This window comes from Herpailurus yagouaroundi, unplaced genomic scaffold, assembly GCF_014898765.1.
Source record: "Herpailurus yagouaroundi ecotype Mexico unplaced genomic scaffold, PumYag 185, whole genome shotgun sequence".
Taxonomy (NCBI): Eukaryota; Metazoa; Chordata; class Mammalia; order Carnivora; family Felidae; genus Herpailurus; species Herpailurus yagouaroundi.
Genome location: NW_024412416.1, coordinates 13,108,073 through 13,132,315, shown reverse-complemented (window position 1 = coordinate 13,132,315; position 24,243 = coordinate 13,108,073). Strand labels below are relative to the sequence as shown.

At 45.2% G+C, this 24,243-nt stretch overlaps 1 protein-coding gene across 4 annotated transcripts in view; it reads right to left on the bottom strand.

Moving 5' to 3' along the window:
* The window catches only part of MCTP2 (multiple C2 and transmembrane domain containing 2), a 244,812-nt gene that overhangs the window by 172,111 nt on the left and 48,458 nt on the right, over positions 1-24,243 (bottom strand). For 3 of the 4 annotated variants that reach the window (XM_040493757.1, XM_040493756.1, XM_040493758.1), the window contains 3 exons: positions 17,567-18,102; positions 2,770-2,832; positions 1,199-1,307 (listed from right to left, as the gene is read on the bottom strand). In XM_040493757.1, the coding sequence (XP_040349691.1) occupies positions 1,199-1,307; positions 2,770-2,832; positions 17,567-18,034 (640 nt within the window). In that variant the 5' untranslated portion in view covers positions 18,035-18,102. The remainder of the gene's footprint in view (positions 1-1,198; positions 1,308-2,769; positions 2,833-17,566; positions 18,103-24,243) is intronic. The other variant, XM_040493759.1, reaches the window with a different exon arrangement.

The window sequence follows — 24,243 nt, the reverse complement described above, 5'->3', positions numbered from 1 at the left end:
CCCCACCGTCTACACTTAAGCACATGCTACTTTTTGAAAGATGTATTCTTATTTGTGCCAAAAACAAACACAGGGTGCTCATTATAGTATCATTTACGCTGCCGAGAAAGTTGAAAAAAAAAAAGCAGCAACTGTCAGTAGAGAAACTGAATAAATCACACATCATACTATGGAATGTTGCATAGCATTTAAAAGAATGGAGATATACTTGCATGGAAAACCATCATCGATCTTGAATACGTATCGTGAAGCAAAAAGAAAGCTTATTGGGGGCTAATAGGGACGTTACAGTATCACGTCAATTAAAAACATACACGTGTGGGGGCGCCTGGGTGGCTCAGTTGGTTGAGCGTCCAATTCTTGATTTTGGCTCGGGTTGTGATCTCACAGTTCGTGTTCAAGCCCTGCATTGGGCTGTGCACAGACAGTGTCGCACTTGCTTGGGATTCTCTCTCTCTCTCTCTCTCTCTCTCTCTCTCTCTCTCTTTCTCTCTGCTCCTTCCCTGCTTGTGCGTGCTCTCTCTCTCAAAATAAATAAACTTTTAAAAAACACACGTGTGTACATGTGTGTGTTTTAAAGGCACAGAAACAGGGGGGGAAAGTGAACGAATCAAATGATACGCAGATAACAAATGTTCTCCTGAGGGAGGGAAGCCCCGTGGGATTTCAGTGCAGGAAGGGGATGGGGTTCAAAGGGCATCTTCGGCTCTGTGTACATTTGGGGACCTCGCACGGACATCTTTTGCTTACGTATCATTCTCACGTCTATTCACATATACACATATTCACACACATGCTCACGTTCACGTATACACAAGAAATTATGTACTTCTTACGTACGTTCACGTCTTTTCTTATGTGTAATGAGAGTGGAATCGAGGGAGCGTTTTCTTGAGCAGCTGCTAGCCGCCAGGATAACGCTATTCTCGTGGCCTTATTTCATGGAATTATTACTCACATCATTATTGTGATGATTACTGTCCTTACTGTTGCCATTCTCGTTGTTCATTTAACCACACTAAAGGAAAGGAAGATGCAGGGTCTTCAAATAACTTTGCTGCAAATGCTCGATCCCTGCGGGGTATAGGTCTGAGCTCCGCTCTGTTGCGCGAGACGAGAAAGGTGCACTAACAACACAGAAACAAGAGTGGAGAGACAGGTGCGCGGGCTACAAGGCACCCAGAAGAGCCAGGCTTACCGCAGCGATCTCGGATGACCAGGTTGCGGCCTTCCTTCAGGTGTATGGTGAGGAGGTAGGCAAAAGGACTGGGCAGGTTACTCACGCCATCGCCGGCTTCCCCAAACATCTGCACAGATGGAGAAGGAAGGTAAGTCTGGTGTCTGGGGACCGAGGAAGAGAATTTTACGAACACCTGTTAACTTGAGAGCAAAAAAAAAAAAAGGGGGGGGGGCAGGGGGTCGCCACCTTCAAGCCTCATCTGCCACCCCACCCGCCTTGATGACCGGGTTACTAGGTCTTACTAACATATCCTCTATAATTATCTCCAGTGGGATTGTATCCAAATTCACGATGGGATCCTCGCAATATTTAACTCCCCCCGCCCCCCAAATCACACAAGGGGTATTATGCCCTCGGAAGTATATCGGTATCTGAAATACCCTTCAACTCCGCGATTTCCTGTAGGATTCTTTCTTTTTTAATTTTTTTTTTTTTCAGTTTCTTTGTTTATTTTGAGAGAGAGCAAGCAGGGGAGGGGCAGAGAAAGGGGCAGAGAGAGAGAGAGAGTCCCAAGCAGGCTCCAGCACTGCCAGCTCGGAGCCCGATGCGGGGCTCGAACTCACGAACCGCGAGATCATGACCTGGGCTGAAGTCAGGGGTCGGACTCTCAACCCACTGGGCCAGCCCGGTGCCCCTGCAGGATTCTTTCTTCTAGAACTCGCGGAGGAACACGAGGGAGGAAGTGGCAGGCAGAAATGCAGCTGTGGGGCTGGCCCCGACAGACATGTGAACACTTCTGAGGTAAAGTGGCTTCCTCATTTTCTCCCCCTTCCCCCCAAGCCCTTCCACTCCCCTGCACCTCTTCCCCGTGAAGTAAAAACGTTGCAGTTCACGTTCAGGACCGCTCAGCTGCCGGCCTCCGCGGCCCACAGGTGCATAAGGCACCTGCCCCTCCTGTGTCCACATATGATGCCTTTGCATGCTCTCCCCTCGGCATATTTTTCCTCCATTCCCTGCTCCCCCCCACCCCCGTGGAGTCTCCTACACTTGACCTTCAGTCTTCCTCCCCTCACCTTAGCTCACTCCCCTCCCCAGGAAGGCATCGTCTCCCACAGGCCACCATGTTGAATGCAAGTCTCTTTTCGAATATTCATCAAATGAATCCAACTAAAGTTTCGAACCAGAGTTTTGCACTGTCCAAATTGTTGTCTTTCCAGAGACAAGAGACAGATAAAGTAATTGATCATTCACTTTTTTGACATTCAATTAATCGATTCTGTGGCTAGGTCTCCCTTGACAGCCTTCTTTTGAAAACTCCCCCATCTAGGTTTCAAAGCACTTCAGAATGGCTTGGTCTCCTTTACTCTCCCACTCAACTGGAGAGCTGCTCTGTATTTTTAGAAAAACCCGTCCCCGTCTGACAAATCAATAGACTCGGAATTAATCTCTTCCAGCTATAATTCGCCAGGCCGGTCTTTGCAATGGTTCAGCGTTCTTGAAAAATAAAAGAGGCAAAGAAATACAGACGTTCGGTAAGAAATATCTATAGTATTTGCTCTAGCGTTTGCTTTTAAGGCATTGTCACTCACAGATCGTTCTTCAAACTGCTGGGATGTCAGAGAAGCATTCAGATCACCACTGCCGCATAGCTTCTGTAAAGAAAAGAGAAAGAAACAACCTGCTTCAGGAAAGCAAAATGACATTAACCTACAGGGATATCCCCTTGAAGGTGCCATCTGCGCGCTCAGTTTCGGGTGCGCGGGCTGCTTTTGCACGTGTGTGGCAAGTCCTGGCAACAAAAGTTTGATTCGGTGGAATCCACCTGCCTGCAGCCTCGGCCGTCTTGGTCACGATCGGAGCATCAGTGTGGATAAGGCTGATTGTCCTCCACCACCGGGCTGCCCCATCGTCCCTGGTCCGTCCGGGGCTTGGCGTGCAAGCAGCTTTCTTCCAGTGAACGAAATGCGAGCAGGAGAGTCACCCCACCAGCGCCCTCCCCGGGCCTGCCTGGCCCCCCTGCCCACCGGAGAGAAATGGACGGATCATGTGCCGGAGACCCGGGCTTGTCACGCAGGAGGAGACGTTTCAAAATGTGATCCGGAAGACCTTCCTCAAGCCGTACCTTCGTGAGACTGTACCGTCACCAACCCAGGGGTAAGAAATGCAAATTCTGAGCAAATGACCTCAGAATGAGAGGTGCCTATGTTTTCTAATTTAAGATGCCCAGGAGGGGCGCCTGGGTGGTTCGGTGGGTTACACTTCTGACTCCTAGTTTTGGCTCTGGTCTTGATCTCTTCGTCGGTGGGATTGAGCCCCGCGTCAGGATCTACACTGTGCAGAACCTGCTTGGGGTTCTCTCTCCCTCTCTCTCTCTACCCCTCCCATTCTCTTTCTCTCTCTCCCTCTCAAAAAAAAAAAAAATACCCAGGAAATGATCCCACAGAGCAACGAAATGGGTAACAGTCAACAGTCAGTAGTCAGTGTAGGATACAGTAGACCTGTCCATTACGCAGGTTTTATACGTACAACAGAGGTTCCGGAAGAATCTGGGGACTCCTTGAAGGTTTCTGGGGCTGGATGTAAGGATGGCTGCCTGTATGCAAAGGCAGAGTGGAAGGGAAATGAGCTAATGATCTTCTAGCATTTTTGGATATGTTTCTGTCTGTCGGGCACATTATCCAGGGCTGATTTCCTGTGTGAGAAACACGGAGTCTCTCCCTCCACACAAGGCTGGGTAACTCTGAAGTCATAGGCAAACTGAGGCAGGCAGCAGACCTGCGGAGGCTGCTTCAATGACCTTGAACCACTGAGGGGAGATGCAGGGACCAGGGGCACCATGGTCTTTGGTCTTTCCCATCCATCACATCCATCAGAGAGGTCCTGACACAGGGCAGACATCCCGCCTGGATGGTAGGCTGCCTTCCAAGGCAGTGACACGCAAACACACACACACACACACACACACACACACACACGCACACACACATTCTTCATCTCTGTCTCTCTCAGAGAGAGCTTCAGGTGGCAAGAGGCCCTGGGTTCCCCAGCACGAGGGCAGCTCTTCAACCCTTAAGAGGCACGGCGGGAGGGTGAGGGGCCGTGAACAAGCAGGGGTTCTCTGGTCCACCCCCTCTGCATGCAGGGCCATCACAAAATGCTGCAACCAGGCAGCCATCAGCCCTGATCACAAGGTGGCCTGAAGCCTGACAAGTCCTTTCCCAGGAAGGACAGAGGCCCTGGGACTTCTGCACCCATGATTCTCACACCGGCCTCCTTCTCTACCAGTCCCAGGCCTAGCATCCCTAAGACTGCAAATAGAATTCATTTACTTCAGATTAATTCACCAGGACCAAGGGTGACTTCAGGCACTTTGACCTTTCCTGAAGGCTCCCAGCCCTGTGGTCACCAGAGTGACCTTGGCCCTGTGGTCACCAGAGTGACCTTGGCCCTGGACATACCACTGCTGCCCAGCCAGGAAGAGAGCCCTAACCCTCAGTGCAGGAGAGCTGTTAGCAGACCAGAAAAGAGGGGACAGCCTCTACGAGTCATCTCCCCCCCCCCCCGCCCCGGCTCTTCAAACTCCTAATTTGTTCTATGGGAAAGACACCCAGGATGGTTGCACAGGACTATCCGATGACCGCTTTATGAGGACAATCAGAACCTTACTCAGCTCCCCCAGTCTCAAAAGATTTGCCCTTTTACAACACACACGGTATCTCCCAGAAGCTTAACAACCCCTCCTCTAAAAAAATTTTTTTTAATGTTTATTTTATTTTTGAGAGAGAGAGAGAGAGAGAGTGAGTGGGGGAGGAGCAGAGAGAGAGGGAGACACAGAATCGGAAGCAGGCTCCAGGCTCTGAGCCGTGAGCACAGAGCCCGACACGGGGCTCGAACCCACGAACCGCGAGATTGTGACCTGAGCCCAAGTTGGACGCCCAACCGACTGAGCCACCCAGGCACCCCACAACAACCCCCTCTTCCACCCGATTTACGAAACCAAGAGAGCCCAGCCATACTGCCACGTTCAGATCCCACAAGGCACCACGTGCCGTCTGATGCTCTGTGGCCTGAAGACCCACCAGTGTCTCCGGTTTTAGGAAACGAATCGATGTTCCACTTAACCAATCCTGTGCAAAGGCAATTCCACAAAGCCCCCAGCACTGGGATCAGGGTTTCCATTTAAAGTACGTGGTCATTCGCCAAAGACCGTGGTGGTCCAGAATCTTCTACTGTCAAATATGAAGGTGGACGGCCAGGCGCTCGAAAACGTCAACCCTCAGAGTACACCCCAAACGCGCTCTCCCAACTCGGTCTCGTTGTATCCATTAGTCCACATCCCCTCCGTGGCTTCCACACTATCAAAACTGACAGCTTTTATCCAAATATATGATACGCCTTCCACTTACAACAACATGGAAATTAAATGTGAAGAATGACATTAATTCACCATTATGGCTGGTTTTACTCACAGAAAAGTCACACAACTTAAACTTACGGTTCCCACGGCCACCGTAACTGTCACACACCGTATATACACACGAATGAAGGAAACCGATCACCGTAAAGAAGAACCGAAATGCTACATCGGCACCAGAGGACACGTTACAGCTGCTGGGGGACACATAACCTTGAATATTCCCCTACATTCTGCATAGAGCCTAAGATATTACCCACTGAATAGAAGGTACATTATTTCACTTCTTTGTCAACCCAGTAACCACATCAACGGGCCTTTTCTTTAAAAACAGCACAATTAAGGGGCGCCTGGGTGGCTCAGTCGGTTAAGCATGCGACTTCGGCTCAGGTCATGATCTCACGGCTCGTGGGTTCGAGCCCCGCATTGGGTTCTGTGCTCGCAGCTCAGCCTGGAGCTGCTCCAGATTCTGTTTCTCTCTCTCTCTTTCTCTGCCCCTCCCCTGCTCATGCTCTGTTTGCCTCTCTCTCCAAAATAAATACATAAAAACAGCACAATTAAGAGTTTCCTCAAAGGAGTCCCTGATACCCCACTATCATTAGAATATACTTTTGATGTTCTCAACAAGCATAATCAAGCCCTCTGTTTTTCTTTATTTTACTTTTGAAAACTTAATGGTAAAATTGCCTTTCTGTATATGTGTACAGGGCTACATTGTTTATATGTTTATTTTGAGAGAGAGAGAGAGAGAGAGAGAGAGAGAGAGGCCAAGCAGGGGAGGAGCAGAGAGAGAAGGAGAGGGGGAGAGAGAGAGAGAGAGAGAGAGAAAGAGAGAGAGAGAATCCCAAGCAGGCTCCATGTTGTCAGCTCAGGGCCCAACATGGGGCTCAATCCCACGAACCCTGAGATCCCGACCTGAGCGGAAATCAAGAGTCACTTGCTTCACCAACTGAGCCACCCAGGTGCCTCCAATGGTACGGTTTTTAACACACACATAGATTTGAGGGACCACCACAACAATCAAGACAGAACAGATCTGTCACCCCATTAACACTCATCCGTGCTATCCCACTGGGGTTTAAATCATCCCCAGCCCGCGGCAGCCACCTGTCTGTCTTCCTCACATAATTTCATCTTTTCCAGAATACCATACACATGGACTCAGCCAATATGCAAACATCTGACACTGACGTCGTTCACTCGGCCCAATGCCTTTGAAGCCCATCCAAGTCGTCCTCTGCAATCATTCAAACCATTTTGGTGGCCGAATAGTATTCGATCCTACATTTATGCATTTGGTGTTGGTTTCACAAATGCCAAACACGTTATTTCCAAGGACACAGGGAAAGATGAATAATTTTGAATATCGTAATGCTAGGGGCGCCTGGGTGGCTCAGTTGGTTAAGTGTCCAGCATCAGCTCAGGTCATGATTTTGCAGTCCGTGGGTTCAAGCCCCGCATCAGGGCTCCGTGCGGATAGCTCGGAGCCTGGAGCCTTCTTCAGATTCTGTGTCTCCCTCTCTCTCTGCCCCTCCCCTGCTCACACACACACACTCTCTCTCTCTCTCTCTTTCAAAAATAAACATTAAAAAAATTTTAAATTGAATATCATAATGCTAAAAAAAAGGCTAATAGGAAAAAAAGGTCTAATCACTTAGAAATATTCCAAAATTATGGCAATAACAACGTGGCATGAAAATTAGGATCCAGTTTAACTGTCTCTCCCATAACTCTCTCTGCTGCCTTTTGGGTAAGTGGTTTTGTGTTTTTGGTTTGCTTTGGTTTTCTATGACTGAGAGTTTAAATTGGTATTTCCATTCTACCTGAATGGAAATGGCTGGCAAGGTAATAAACTTTGCCTTCTCTTTAGGGAAGAGTCCTCTAGCTGCAGGAAGGCAAATTTATTAAAATGTAGCAGGATACGGGGAGATACGAGCATGGAAGGGCCAATCATATAAAACAGAAAAGTCACCAAGGATCCTAAGAGCAAGACACTGATATGAATAAACAGTTTCCTTGTGCGTATGCTAAACGTGACCTTGTACAAATGCCACCTCCCATGTGGCTCATCCAAAGGCTCTCACCATGAAGTACACACAGGAAGCCAAATTATAAACCATGTAAACAACCGCGGGGGGTTTAAACTTCAGTAGGAGACATCAACCCACAGCCAGAAAAGCTAAATGAGGAAAAAAGCTGGCTCAGGAGAGGGTTTCTACAGTCTCTGGAAAATACTCGGGACATGTCAGTATGACAAGCAATCCCCGTAAGACATATTGACTTAACCACTCCTCTCACATCTAGGTTATCGAGAATCCAAACACTCTGGCTGACAGTGGTCACAAACACAAACACCCAACAAGACAAAGGAAGGAGCGAAATGAGCAAAGGGAATGGGATGGCGAGCCAGACCCTGAAGCACAGCCCAGATCCAGTGACAGAATCAAAACGACCCACAGGGCAACTATAGAACAAAATTACGCTGTCTGGAGCACATGCGGGGGGCTCAGTCGGTTAAGCGTCCGACTTCGGCTCAGGTCACCATCTCACCGTTCATGAGTTCAAGCCCCGCGCCCGGCTCTGTGCCGACAGCTCGGAGCCTGGAGCCTGCTTCAGACTCTGTGCCTCCCTCTCTCTCTGCCCCTCTTCTTCTCATGCTCTGTCTCTGTCTCTCTCTCAAAAATGAACAAACATGAAAAAAATTAAAAAAAAAAAAACTAAATGTCTGTTCAGAAAATTCAGGTCTACCAAATGGCTGAGTCTACGCATATCGCGTTTTGACACAGCTTTGCAGGAAGCTATTGATCATACAATCAAGGTACAAGTATTTAGTTCCCCCCACCCCAGTCCCAAGAGTGTTTTCTCTGTAAGTGATCACCCTGGAATAATAATATGCAAAATATGAGTCGTGTGTGTGTGTGTGTGTGTGTGTGTGTGCGCGTGTATGTGTGTACCTATATACTCTACTCAGTCACATGTCAGTATTAATCAGTGACCAGCAAATTAAAAATCCACAACCTACTTTTATAGATAAAGTTTAAACTTTGAAACACAGCCCCACCTATTCATTTGCATACTGTCTATGGCTGCTCTCAGGATACAATCCCAAGGCTAAGAGGTTGCAATAGAGGCCAGAGGGGCCACAAGGCTAGACATACTGATTATCCGGCCCTTCATGGAAAAAGTTGGCCCCTGGTATACTCAACCTTTCTTTTCCTGTTCAGTCACAGTTGTCCACTGACCTTTCACACGCTGTTTCCATGCTGTTACCAGTAGATAGTTTATTTCTTTTTTTTTTTTAATTTTAATGTTAATATTTGAGAGAGAGAGACAGAGGACAGAGAGAGAGAGAGAGAACAAGTTGGGGAGGGGCAGAGAGAAACCGAGACAGAGAATCCAAAGCAGGCTCCAGGCTCTGAGCTATCAGCACAGAACCGGACATGGGGCTCGAACTCACGAACCCTGAGATCATGACCTGAGCCGAAGTTGGATGCTCAACTGACTGAGCCACCCAGGCGCCCCACTTGGAGATAGTTTAAAAGAATAATGGTCCCCTTTACGTTTGCTTAGCACTTTATAATATACAAATACACACGGACTCCTATTAACTTATTATAAGGGGCCCACAGGCTGTCAGGAGTATCATCAATTTACAAATGAAGAAGTCCAAGTGAAGAGATAAATGGTTGCTCACTAAGGGAGACCAGAGAGTTAGGAGTTCCCTTGACTGACCTGGGTCCTCTATTCTTTTCACCGTGCCCCGACTTGCCCCAAATCCAAAGTCAGAACACCTCACCCGGCATGCTGACCGGCAGCTCCCTGCAGGGGCAGACGAGGCCCGGGAGTCAGAAAGACCCGGTTCCCACCCGACTTGTTCTACTTCCTAGCTTCTCGTCCTTGAAAACGCGACCTAAAATTCAAGACGTGGGAACCTGTCCACAAGGGGCAAAAAAGACACTCACCTCGCCAATTGTTGGGAGAAAAATGCATTCATTCAAAGGAGGTCTACTGAGCATTACCGTGTTTTGGGGGCCGGACAGCCCACGAGGCTGCCTGTATGCAGAGCGAGCCAGACGGATGGTCCAAGGAGATAGCACTCATGTTCCGTGCCCAGCAAGGGTCCTGATACATAACCTCTCGGAAGGTGGTACCGGATCGGGGTTGCTTTCCTATTAGGACTGTTATATTGCTATCATGATTCGTATTAAGACAGGGGGTATGTTTAGGAAGACTGGAGGAAGAAAACTCAATGACGGGGGTCAGCAACCTGAGTCCCTCCCTTCATTCCCTCCCTCCGCTCCCCTGACACTTGTATCATGACAGTTGGAGAGATGTCTAATGACGCCTCGGGCCCGTGGGACCTCCCTTGGCACACAGGGCTCATCAGCCTAGGCAGGCTTCCTGCATGGCTCTCTCCCCAGGCAAAGCTTCTCCTTCAGCTATTCGCCGCCTATAGAGCAGGTATCGCAACGCCACCTGTATATTACAGATCCCTGCCTTGTGAGCAGCACAGTATTGAGCCCCCAGCGCTCCTCTGGATGGATGCCCCTCGTGGGTAGCCCGGATAGTCCTCATGGTGTAGCAGGACCGCCCGACAGGATGGGAAAGTCTGCATGATCCAGCCTCAGAAATAACTCTGACATCTGCTTCCACCCCCCCCTCCTGTCCTGCCACCCGGCCGGTGTTCTCTCCCCTGCAGAGGCTTTCCTTCCAGACGCGCACACACCTTCCTTCCTCGCCTCCTCTAGGCCGCCGGGTAAATGTCGCCATCTCAGAAGAGGTCTTTCCTGGCCACTCCAGGCAGAACTACCACCCCAGCACTGAGCAAGCATCTTCTCTGCTTTGTTTTTCTCCCTTCCACCTACCCCTCTCTGAACCTATCTGTAGCCTGCCACTGTTGAGATCAGGATAGGCTCTCCAGGAGGAAGTGGATTTTTGTCTGCCTTCTTGACCGCTGGGTTCCTGGCGCCCCGAGCAGCATCAGCACATGCAAGGTGCTCAACGCGTGAGAAAGGAGGGAGGGAAGAAGAAATGGGGCACCCAAGCTGTGAAAGACCCTGCAACGTGGCGGACACGCCTGGCTCGCCGACACCATGAGGCTGAGTGATGATTTGGGGGATAAACCAAGAATCGTAAAAGGGCCCGAAATTGAAGTGCAGAGACACTAATGTACTCGTTCACCAGCTGGAGGCCCGTTCCTCTGCACCGGTTTGTCATTTTGCTTCTTTGTGGTCACTAAACTGAAGCTCTGTGGTTGCCGAGGAGCGGTTCTAGAAACATCCCAATCAGGTACTTCTCTAAACCACTCAGCTCATCTATATAAGCTGGCACCAAAGCTAGTTATTTAAAATACCAACTGCCAAATGAAATGTCAGGAAAGGATGTATCCCGGTGGGGGCGGGGGGTGGGGGGTGGGAATTACATGAATGAGGGAGGGGGGCAGTAATCCTTCCATTCAGGGTTATTAGTTGCTGGCCATCATAATAAACCCATTCAAGCACTACAATTACCCCTGTATTTAAAAAGGCACAGTGGGGGTTGCCTGGGCCGCTCAGTCCATTAAGCATCCCACTTCGGCTCAGGTCATGATCTCACAGTTCAGTTTGTATGTTTCGGCCCTGGAGCCTGCTTTGGATTCTGTGTCTTCCTCTCTCTCTGCCCCTCCCCTGCTCACTCTCTGTCTCAAAAATAAAAGTAAAATCATTAAAATAAATAAAAAATATAAAAGGGCACAGTGGACACAGAGAAATAACAACCAATATCTTCCTTTCATTACCAACTTTTTTAGATCACCGACTCGGAGGTGCCCCGGGTTAAAGGATCACATTTCCAAACTCCTTGCTGTGCACACAGTTCTGTGTATGGGCTTTGGATTGAGACAGTTCCCAGATTCGGATACTAGCTCTAACACTACCTGGATGACCTTAGGTAAGCCATTAAACCTTCTCAGCCCTCACTGCATTCTGGAAAGTGTACTGATAAAAATAATTATAATAACACGAATAAATACAAACATAATCATAGCAGTGAGCCCATGCCTGCCACATAGTTTTGGGCCACGAATTCTCTATATTTTTTTTAGGCTTAAAACTTTATTTTGAATGAAACTTAACTACTAGGCTTTCCTCCCTACCTACCTGAGTCTTAGACACATAACGTGCCCTCCCTGACTACCTGCTCAGAGCGACCCTCTCTACTAACCTCAAATGGTCATCTAGCACTGACCGGGGACTGAGACCACCTCGGATCCTTGGTCATTTTTTCCAATATCTGGACCTACTCTCAACTACATCATCAACACAGAGGACGGGAACCAGAGGCAACTTTCTGTATTTCCTCAGTACCCGATTTTACAAGGCAAGAGAGAGCATCTCGAAAAATAAGTACTGGGGAAGGAAGTGAGAAGAAAATGCAAAGAAAAAAAAAAGAAAAGAAAAGCTATTCTCCCTCTGGGTCTCCTTAACTGTAGCTTCTCCATATTTAATCTGACATTTGGGAAGTCCATTAGTGCTCACCATACATCCCCCTCCAACCCCCCCATCCAGGGCCTCCATGTATCACCACCTTCCTCGACCAGCTGAACTTCTTAAGGCTCCACAGCACCTAGCATGGCCTGTGGCTTAAAAGTCAGCTTCAGAGGGATGCCTGGGTGGCTCAGTCAGTTAAGCGTCCGACTTCAGCTCAGGTCATGATCCCACGGTTCACGAGTTTGTGCCCCGCCTCAGGCTCTGTACTGATGGCTCAGAGCCTGGAGCCTGCTTCGGATTCTGTGTCTCCCTCTCCCTCTGCCCCTTCCCCACTCATTCTCTCTCTCTCTCTCTCTCTCTCTCTCTCTCTCTCTCTCTCAAATATATAAAAACATTAAAAACATTATTTCCTGAAGTCAGTGTCAGAGAAACATGAGTCAATATATTTCACATAAACAAGGTTTGCAGAAAGCTGGGCAGGAAGAAAAAGAAGGCATCATCTCTGTTCCTCAGGAGCTTCCAATCTAACACGAGGCCAATTTCTAAATAACCAACTAAATACAAGGTGGGGGTCAATATACCTAACAGATTCCCCAAGTTTTTCCAGGCCCTGATATAATTATCACTCTGTACACATTAATGAAGTTGAGGTTTATTATGATTTGACAATCATGAAACAGTGTGCTGTTGCTATCAAAATAACAGGAACATAAGGTGCCCTTTACCACCTCCCATGCCCAAGTTTTGGTGATGGCAGCAAGGAGAATAAAACTGTAAGACCACCTTTCATCCATCAGAGGCCCGACATACAAAGTCATTGAAAGCAGGCAATCTGGTTGCCAGGCAACCATGAAAACCTACCGGCCTGACTGAAAGTGAAAATAGACAGCTAATAAATTAATGTGTCAATCAATAAAAAGGGAAAGGTCATGCAAGAAAGCCTGGGTAAAAGTTTGGACTCGTCCCTGAACCCTACAGGGGGAAGAGACAGCCTATGCCACAGGACTTTAAGAATCGTGGCTTTGTGGCCTAGGCAGGTTGATCATGTGGATATGGAGGTCATTGGCTCAAGCGAACAAAGTGTGAGCATGTCAAGATCTCCTTGGCACCTCAATCTCTATCGTGAGATGGATGGCTTACCAGACACCATTCAGTGTGGAACCTACCCACCCGTTCTCCTTGCAGGGATTCGTGTTCGTAAAACAATCTCCCGATTCTATGTGACTTCTCATGTAGGCCGACTTCCAAGAGTCCATACGCCTAACAGATTCCCCAAGTTTTTCCGGGCCCTGAGATAATTATCACTCCCCACACATTAATGAAGTTGAGGTTTATTACGATTCGACTTCCCAAGTAACTCGACAATCAGGAAACAGTGTGCTGTTGTTATCAGAGTAAATATTAGAGTCTATACGGTATTTAACCCTCATTACAAACAGTTAAGGTTGTCATTTATAGCTCTGTCTCGTGAGCATCGGGTTATCATGAGTTGGTCCTCGGAGCCAGATGGCCGCTGGACAGTTAATACAGGTCTAGGAGGCAGGTGACCTTCTCAGGGTCTTACCCAGTGACACCTTGGCCCACTACCAATTTGCTTTCCCTTCGCTACCTCCCTTACCTGTTCCAAACCCTTTCTTCCTCTACAGATGTCTGCAGAAAGCAGAATGAGGTTAGCACTCGGTAACAGCAAAAGCGGCATGCCAGGCAAACAAAAGCAGGGTGATTAACACTGACTGTACAGTCGGGAAAACCCTCACAGGGAGGGAGAATTTGATGGGTGAGAGGGTTTCCTGGAAGAGAAGTACGAGACGAAGAAGTGAGGAGGAGACAGAGGTGAGATGCATAAACGAAAATCTCAGTGAAAAGCAAGGAAAGTGAGACAGCCTCACGGCATTCATGGGTTTTTCACTTGGGCCACCCGGCGGGTGTTGCCAAGAAAAACGGTCTCTGTGTGTGAGAGCACTTGAGGGACACAAAATTCTGTCAGAACAAGTTGAGATCAGGTTTATGTGCAATGCCCACGGCGATCAGAATTGAAGGCCCAAAGAAAAGTCTGGAGAATCCTCTTCGACCAATGTATTCTTTATTCTAAACCTACTTTCTTCCATTTTGGTTTTATGGCTGGTTGAAGCACCTTCACTGAGACTCTTCCAAGGCTCCATGTGGCTTCTCTGTTCTCACATGCTTTCTTCCTCTTCCTTCTTAATTTTGTGCTTTGCCTCCTCATTCCATTTCCCCATAACTGTCAACCTGCACCTTGCTTCCCTGCTGACACTGGCAGGACTAAGAATAAACTAGAAAACATTCAGACACCATCATTTGGGGTCTTATCCCACGGCTGCGGGCTCAGCCTGGTACCAAGTTGCCATTGCATAAAAAACATGGAAGACAAACCCCAATGGGTGCCTCCAACCACAGAAGTTCCTTTCCTTACCCCTCTAGAAAGCTACAAACAAAATAAGTCACAGCAAGGATACTCGGTGAACATCTGATTGTCCCTGTGGTGCACTGGGTTTGTCACTTGCCAACCCCTTCCTCCCCGCTCCTTGCTTCCCCCAATTTCATGAAAGTGATAGAAACCTGGCCACTATTCATTAGGAAGAAAACAGATGGCCCACATCCTAGATACAGATTAGCCAACCCCAAAACTCATGGATTCCCCAGGACTTCCACCTTCATTGAAAAAAAAGAGAAGATGGGGTGCCTGGGTGGCTCAGCCAGTTAAGCGGCCGACTTCGGCTCAGGTCATGATCTTGAGGTCCGTGAGTTCAAGCCCCGCGTCAGGCTCTGTGCTGACAGCTCAGAGCCTGGAACCTGTTTCAGATTCTGTGTCCCCCTCTCTCTGACCCTCCCCCGTTCATGCTCTGTCTCTCTCCATCTCAAAAATAAATGAATGTTAAAAAAAATTAAAAAAAAAAAAAAAAAGAAAAAAAGAGAAGAACAGATTTAAAGCCAGTATCGGACTTGGGCTGTAAAGTCTACCCCTGTCTAAATCTCTGTTTTTCAGTTACTATCATACAAAAAGAAATTTCATTTACAGTATGATGTGTTTCTTTAAAAAAAAAAAACAAAACAAGAAAATCAGACTTTAATTAAATCGTAAACTGACGAGAACTCACAACAAAGACATTAACAAAAACCGTCCTAACCTGAATGTACACATTGCTATCAATGATTTCCTCATTACACAAATATGGAGTGAGCAGATGCTATGTGTCAGGCACACAGCAAGGCCCTAAGAAAACAAAGACAAATTAGATGCAACTCCCTTGGATATACCCACTGACCAAATTACACAGCCTAGTGGAGAATATAAGCGAGGGAGTGACTAACTTCTATACTATGTAATAAGCTCAAGATCCTCCGGTAGTGGGAAAAGCCCACCCAATAATGGTGGGGGGGAGGGGGGCAACAGAAGGAGGGCGGGTAGGCAGAGCAATGGACAAGAGAGAATCGCGGGGAGAAGCAGAGAGAGAGGGGGAGAGAGAGAGAATCCCAAGCAGGCTCCGCGCTGTCAGCACAGGGCCCAACACGGGGCTCAATCTCACGAACCCTGAGACCCTGACCCGAGCCCAAATCAAGAGTCAGATGCTTAACCGACTGAGCCATCCTGGTGCCCATTTGCTTTCTTTCAAAAGGCTGAGCTAAAGGAGAAAATTAATGAAAATATTCTATTGGTAAAGGACTAGGAATTGCAAGATATTTTGGAGTTAGCCCTGAGAAGAAAAAATAACCACTGGCAACTAACCATCTGCCAACCAGCTGTTCACCATCACTAACCAGCCCCTTAGCCCAGCCCACCCTTCCCAGCATACATCGCACCAGAAAGTTCTTCAAGCCTTTGTTTCAGGTGCAGCAAAATGCTCACTACCCCCACCTACCCCACCCACAGGCCCGTGTTCACCATATTTCTTCACCTATCAAACCTACGCCGGCTTGCACAATGCCTCACATGACCCATCTATGACCCACGCACTGATTTCTTCTACCTCCTAAGCTGCCAAGAGGCAAGGCTTGGATGTTTTGCACAGTTTCAGTATCTGCTTGCTTTTTCTGCTGCCTTTAGAGCTGTACAAAGCTGTCTCTCAATACAACAGAACTTGAAGGCAGGGTCTTCCCATCCATTTCTATTTCCAGTCTCCCATCCCACTCTCCCATCCATTTCTATTTCCAGTCGTAACCCTTATGGTGCCCCAGAGTAGGTATGCAAATATTTATAGTCCGCAAAACAGTTTCACAGCACTAACTTAAAAAAAAAAAAAATTCTAATCTGAGAGCGTTAGCCGGTCAAAGCCAAGAAACCCACCCATTTTTTTTTTTCTGATAACTTATAAGTACGAAGATAAAGATTAACTTCAGTATCTAAGTCTCAATGTTACCCCCTTCCCACTCAACTGTGAATTATGAGCTATGTTTAATAATTCACCTAATTTATATTTTGATGAACAGAAATAGAACCTTTCAATTTAGAAACAACAGTAAAAACCGTAACCTCATTGCAAAAAGAATTTCCTAAATGTAAGGGGCAGTGAAAAAGATAGTCATTGAATGGCTAAGGGTGTTTTATTGTAATGTTTCCAAAGGAATCTGGTCACACCTTCCGAGTACCCACGATCCATTCTGTAATGACACCCAAAGATATGACAGAATTAACAGGCTTTGGTTCTGAAAGTAAAACCAAAATGCTCAGTTAAATAACCAGCTTCCCGTGCAATTATAACATTAACCTGGAATATAAAAAAACAAAACAAAACAAAAAAAAAACTTAACTTCCCTCAACACCACAACATATTTCAGCGCCATTAATGTGGAAATTAAAAAAAAAAAAAATACTAGTATCATCCGAATCATGATTTAGTAATCTGGTGGCTGAATTTACATGAAATTCATTCTAGAAGTACAAGATTTGTCTCATAATTAGATTTGGTTCTTTTATCTTATTGAAATACCAGAGCTTCGTAAAATCAGTGAATCTGTAAGAATTTGCATCCTTCAGATTTCTTCCTTTTGGTGTTTTTTAGAGCATGCAAGTGAAGCTTGCAAGTATCCACACGTGTGCCCTAGCACATACACATGCACACACGCCCATGGATTCTTGCATATGGAGGACTGAGCAGTGGTGAAGAGAGAGGCACGTGTACGCTTAAAGCAGAAAGTTCAAGGAAAAGTTATGCTCTTAATTTCTTTGGCAGGGAGATGGAAAAAGGCAAACCCATCCAATAGGGCTTTTAATGCCTTAAAGTATCCCAGAAAGGTTGTGTGTAATCGTTTTAAAATACACAGAGGTCAACCCTAAAACAGACGGGAACAGTGGGTGCAATCAATATCACCTGAATCTACATTCTTGTAAATGACATTCTTTCCCTCCAAGCTAACCACAAAAATAACTCCCAACCAAATTTTCCAAGGGCATCGAGTGCACTTAAAACAGAGAAAAAAAAAAAAAGAAAGAAAGAAAGAAAAGAAAAGAAAAAGGAATAGGAAAGCGCCCAGCCCTGGTCTCACCTCCGGCTCTTCCAGTGCATCCTCTTCAAGGGGAGTTTTCTGGAGCAGATCCAAGATGTCATTGCTGGAAGGTCTCCTGTCCTCGGCAGGAGAGGCATAGGCCTCCTCGGAGTCTGTTTCCCCCACGTGGAGGTGGCCTGCTTCTTCCTGGCTCCAATCCAATTCTTCTTCAGACTGTTTCAAGGAGCTACTGCTGCTCTTGGGAAAGATCCCTGCAGTCGACAGGCTGCTGGGCACTGAGGTATAGGACGACTGGGGCCCAGAGTAAGGCCGCCCCTCTGGGGCCAAGGCCTCGGCCTCCAGGAGGTCAGGGACAGAAAGGCTGAGGCGGCGGTCCAGGGGACGCCTTGCCCTTAGATCTAGGGGTTTGTTTGCATTCTTCTTCACCTTTCTCTTGCTCAGGTTGATTAACAAAGGCCTGGTCCGCTGTTTCAAAGAGCCCCAGACAGATGGTTTATCCATATCCATGACTGCATGAAGACCCAGGAAATCACTCCATGAGAGTGTCTCTCTACGGAAAACAACTTCAGTGGATCCTAGAAAACAGAATATAAGAAGACAGAACATGAGCCTTTGCGGCGGTAGCCGAGCACATCAAACTTAAAATGTGACTTGAAAATCTCACATTTTCCACTAAGGGATCAAGACTGAAGCATTTGATCGGTAATGTCTGCAAGTATTTTTTTTAATGTTTTTTAATGTTTTATTTTTATTTTTTTTGGGGGGGGAGGGACAGAGAGAGAGGGAAACACAGAATCTGAGTGTGAGTGATAGGAATGCTCCACAAATAAATATGTAATTACACAGACCGGTAAATGCTATGCAGGAAAGGGGGTAATTTGAGTTATTACAGATTGGACTCAATAGGGATCAAATCAAAATCAAATTTGGATACAAGAAAATGAAACGGGACCACTTCCTTTCACCAAACACAAAAATAACTTCAAAATGGATTAAAGATCTGAACAAGAGACCTGAAACAATAAAAATCCTGGAAGAGAGCACAGGTAGTAATCTGACATTGGCTGTACCATTTTTTTTTTTTTTTTAGATATATCTCCTGAGAGAAGGGAAATAAGAGAAAAAAACTATTGGAACTACATCGAAATAAAAAGCTTCTGCACAGCAAAGAAAACAACAACAGTCCACAATCAGGCAACATGCTGAATGGGAGAAGATATTTTCAAATGACATATCTGATAAAGGGTTAGTATCCAAAATATGTAAAGAACTTATATAATTCAACATCCAAGAAATAAGTAATCCAATTAAAAGTGGGCAGAAGACATGAACAGACATTTCTCCAAAGAAGACATCCAGATGGCCGAAAGACACATGAAAAGATGTTCAACATCACTCATCATCAGGAAAATGCAAATCAAAGCTACAAGGAGATATTCCCTTAAGTCTGTAAGAATGGCTAAAGTCAAAATCATAAGAAACAACAAGTGTTGAAGAGGATGTGGAGAAACAGGAACCCCTTTGCGCTGTTGGTGGAAATGCAAATTGAGGCAGCCACTCTGGAAGACAGCATGGAGGTTTCTCAAAAATTTAAAAATAGAACTATCCTATGATCCAGGAATTGCACTACTGGGTATGTACCCAAAGAACAACAACAAAAAAAAAACTAATTCCAAGGGATACATGTGCCCCTATGTTTAATGCAGCATTATTTCAATAGCCAAACTATGGAAGCATCCCAAGTGTCCATCAAGAGATAACGGGATAAAGAAGGTGTGGTAGATATATCTGTGTATACATATACAAAATAGAATATTATCCACCCATAAAAAAAAAAAGGAAGTCTTGCTTGCCATTTGCAAAACATGGATATAGACAGAGAGTACAATGCTAAGCAAAACAAGTCAGAAAAAGACAAATACCAGGGCACCTGAGTGGCTCAGTAGGTTAAACATCTGACTCCTGATTTTGGCTCAGATCATGATCTCACAGTTCGTGAGATAGAGCCCTGCGTCAGGCTCTGTGCTGACAGTGCAAAGCCTGCTTGGGATTCTCTCTCTCCTCTCTCTCTCTCTGCCCCTCCCCTGCAAGTTCTCTCTCTCTCTCTCTCAAAATAAATAAACTGAAGGGGGGGAAAAAAAAGACAAGTACCATATGATCTCACTCACATGTTCAATTTAAGAAACAAATGATCAGCGGTGCCTGGGTGGCTCAGTCGGTTAAGCGTCCAACTTCAGCTCAGGTCATGATCTCAAGGTTGGTGGGTTCAAGCCCCGCGTCAGGCTCTGTGCTGACAGCTCAGGCTTGCTTCAGATTCTGTATCTCCCTCTCTCTCTGACCCTCCCCTGCTTGTGCACTGTCTCCCTCCCCCGCCGCTCTCTCTCTCAAAAATAAACATTAAAAAATCTTTTCAAATAAAAAAAAGAAACAAATGATGAGAGAGAGAGAGACAGAGAGAGGGAAGCCGTAAGTAGACTCTTAACTACAGAGAACAAACTGATGGTTACCAAAGGGGAGGTGACTGAGTAGTCGGGAATTAAAGAGTATACTTATCATAATGAAAAATAATGTGTTTTTTTGTTTTTTGGTTTTTTTTAATTTTTTTTTCAACGTTTATTTATTTTTGGGACAGAGAGAGACAGAGCATGAACGGGGGAGGGGCAGAGAGAGAGGGAGACACAGAATCGGAAACAGGCTCCAGGCTCTGAGCCATCAGCCCAGAGCCTGACGCGGGGCTCGAACTCACGGACCGCGAGATCGTGACCTGGCTGAAGTCGGACGCTTAACCGACTGTGCCACCCAGGCGCCCCAAAAATAATGTTTTTTAAAAAGATATTTATCCGAAGGACTTAGAGATTTAACCCAAAAAAATCAAATTTGGAGAAATAAACCGTATTCTGTGTGTCAAGTAGCTCATAATAGACCCTTCCAGAACAAAAAAGAGCAGTGGGTCAGGTCATTCTGACCTGCCTCTATTCCACTGTCATGTTTGGCTGAGGATAAAAGAGGCCAAGAGCCACAACAAAACACATTTTCTAAAATCAAGGACTCCAAGCGTTTGTACTCAGCCCTATCTCACTCCAAGACAGGATATTTAGCCATAGAAAAGTTATTGCCTTTCAAAGAGCAGGACCGTGAGAGTCTACAGCCTTTGCCAGACGACCACCAGTACAGGCAAGAGCTTCTCCCAGGATGAAATGGGTATCTTCAGTAGGCAATGCAGAGATGAAAAGCTAGGGTTCTAGAGACAGACTCCATGGGTTGGAATTTTGCTTTGCTACATCCTACTTAGAGGTACCATCAGGGGCAAGCCATTGTACTAAGCCTCAATTGTCTCACCTATCCAATGGGGATTATATTATCTGGTGTACAAACAGAATGACACAAAGTGCAAGGCACAGTGTCAAAGGCAGAGAAAGTGTTCAGCGAAGAAAAACTACTTTTTTAATCTTGATTGATACTGTTGTCATAATTTCCAATTTTGGTATCTTACTCAAATTTATTCAAAATCTCTGGATCTCATTATTATTTCAATTTTACAGAGCTTAACCATAACTACCTCATTGGCCTCTTGTGAAGACTGAATGAATTATTCTATATAAGGTGTTTAGAACACTGCTTGGCACAGAGTAAATATTTAAGACAATGTTAACTGGTTTTTAAATTATTATGATTTCAATTATTGCACACTGAGTCATTCTAGCTTTGAAAGCATAAAATATTTTACACTTTTTGCTGCTTTTTAAAATGTTGCTCTAAATATAAACTTCTATTTCGCATTAGTAAGACACAAATACCTTATTTCACAACTCATAATTTAACTTGCAAATATGCTAAAAAGGATTGTTTCTTTCTTCATTTAGAAATATTTTAGTCAATTAGCATTTGGTTGAATGTTATATAAATGTTTATCAGATCTAGTGGGTTAATGATTCAGTTCTTCTATACTCTTGCTCAGTTTCGGTCTACTAGTCTTACCTAGAGAGGTGTGCTGGGTTACTCAATTATAATTATGAATTTGTCTATTTCTCCTTTCACTATCTCAGGTTTTGCTTCTGTATTTTGAAGGGCTGTTAGTTGGATACATGTTTACAATTGGTATATCTTCTTACTGTTTAAATCCAATCTGACAATCTCTTTTAATTGGTTTGTTTAGACCATTTACATTTAATGTAATAATTGATATGTTTGTATTAAGGGTTCCCAACCTATGTGTTTTGTTTGTTTCCATTGTTTTTTATTCTTTTGTTTCTCTTCCTTGCTTTTTTCAAGGTTAACACTATTTTTTAGTGTTCCACTTAATATATCAATTATGACTTTGACCACATTTCTTTTAATAAAATTTTAGTGGTTGCTCTAGAAGTTACAACATGCATAATTAACCTTTCACACTCTCCTTAGAATCATCTCTCTGATCCACCTTTCTGTTGTCCTCTTCAACTTTTAAGGACTCAATGTGATTCAGTTGGGCCCACCAGGATAATACAGCATATTCTCATTATCTCAAGGTCTACAGTCTTAATCACATCTGCAAAATCCTTTTCCCACTTAACGTAACATATTCACAGCATCTGAGGATTAGGATGTGGGATTCTGTAGGGCAGGAGATTATTCTGCCTACCATATAATGATATAGGTATCCTCTTCCTCGCCCCTTGAAAAGTTGTCTTCTATATTACATCTAAATACATTGCAAATTCCTATCAAACAAGCTTTTACTTTGATTTCAATCATGAACGGTATTTGGAATAATTCAAGAAGAGAAGAACAGTCTATCATATTTACCATTTTCTCCATTCCTGATTTTCAAATTTCTGGTATCAGTTCCCAATAGTATAAGAAATTTCCTTAACTGGTTATTTTATTGCAAGTCTGTCGACTCCAAATTCTTTAGATTTTACCTCATATAAGAATATCTTCATTTCATCTTCAAAGATATTTTCTTAGAATCCCAGATTCAACACTTTTCTTTCAGCACTTTAAAAATGGTATGACCTTTCCTCTGGCTTCCATGATTTCCACTGAGAAATCTGAGTCATTTGAATCACTGTTCTCCTACAGAGAAGGTGTCACTTTTTCTCTGACTGCTTTCAAAATTTTGTCTTTAGTTTACAGCAGTTATGATATGCGTGGGTGTGTGTTTCTTTGAGTTTATCTTGTTTGGGGTAGCTTAGCTTCTTGAATCTATAAGGTTATGTCTTTTGTCAAACTTGGAAAGTTTGCAGCCATTATTTCTTGGAATACTTTTAGCCATATTCTTTCTCCTTTCCTTCTGGGACTCCAATAATACAAACATTATGCCTGTTGTTATTGTCCAACAGTCTCAGCATCTCTGTTCAATATTTTTCAATCTTTCTCTCCTTTGTTCTTACTATATAGTTTCTATTGATCTACGTTCAGATTTACTGGTTCTTTCCTCTCTCATCTCCATTTTGTTACTGAATGTACATAGTGAGGAAATCTGAGGGTGGGGTAGGAGAGGGCAAGGTGGGGAGACTACTGTATTTTTCAGTTCTAAAATTTCCATTTGGTTCTACTTTATATCTCCTATTTCATTATGGATACATTCCAATTTACCTTTTACTTCAGAATTCACGATTATTCACTGAAGCATTTTTATAATAGCTGCTTTAAAGTCATATTTTATTTGTCATCCATTGTCTTTTCCATGCGATTTGAGATTTTTGTAGTCCTTCATAGGCCAACATGGATCATATCCTAGACATTCTGAATGTTCTTATAAAATCTCGAGCCTTATTTAAATCTATGGAGAATGCTGATATTGTTTTGTCAGGCATCTGATTAGCTTCCAGCCACAAATTCCAACCCACATTTTGTGGGCTGAGGTCAGTGTTGTTCTCAAAAACCATGAAGGGCCATTGCAATCTGTCCTGGGTACGCACCATATAGAGGTCACTCTGAGACTTGCATAGAGCTCTATTCATTAACTACATTCTCAAAGTAGATGGCATGCTAATCATGATCAGATGCATGAATGTGCAGGTTGTGGTCAGTTCAGGAATTCACAAGCTTTATGGAATCATTTCCTGAGCCCCTCTTCTCAGCTGCCTCCCCTGATACTCTCTGATACCCTGGAAGTCCCCTTTTCTTCATTTTATTTTTAATTCTTTAAGTTTACTTATTTATTTTCTTTTTAAAATTTTTTTTTCAACGTTTATTTATTTTTGGGACAGAGACAGAGCATGAACGGGGGAGGGGCAGAGAGAGAGGGAGACACAGAATCGGAAACAGGCTCCAGGCTCTGAGCCATCAGCCCAGAGCCCGACGCGGGGCTCGAACTCACGGACTGCGAGATCGTGACCTGGCTGAAGTCGGACGCTTAACCGACTGCGCCACCCAGGCGCCCCGACTTATTTATTTTCAAAGTGACAGAGAGAGAGAGAGAGAGAGAGAGAGAGAGAGTGCACAGGGGAGGGGCAGAGGAGGGAGAGAATGTCAAGCAGGCTCCACACTGTCGGCACAGAGCCCAATGAGGGGCTCGAACCCACGAACCGTGAGATCAGGACCTGAGCCAAAACCAAGAGTCACACGCTTGACCAACTGAGCCACCCAGGCACCCTTGGAACTCCCCTTTTCAATCCTCTGATCAGAAAAAACCCACTACTGTGATCCCACCAGAGTAGTGGGAGGATTGATAGAGATTAAAACAAGAAAGAAAGAAAGAAAGAAAGAAAGAAAGAAAGAAAGAAAGAAAG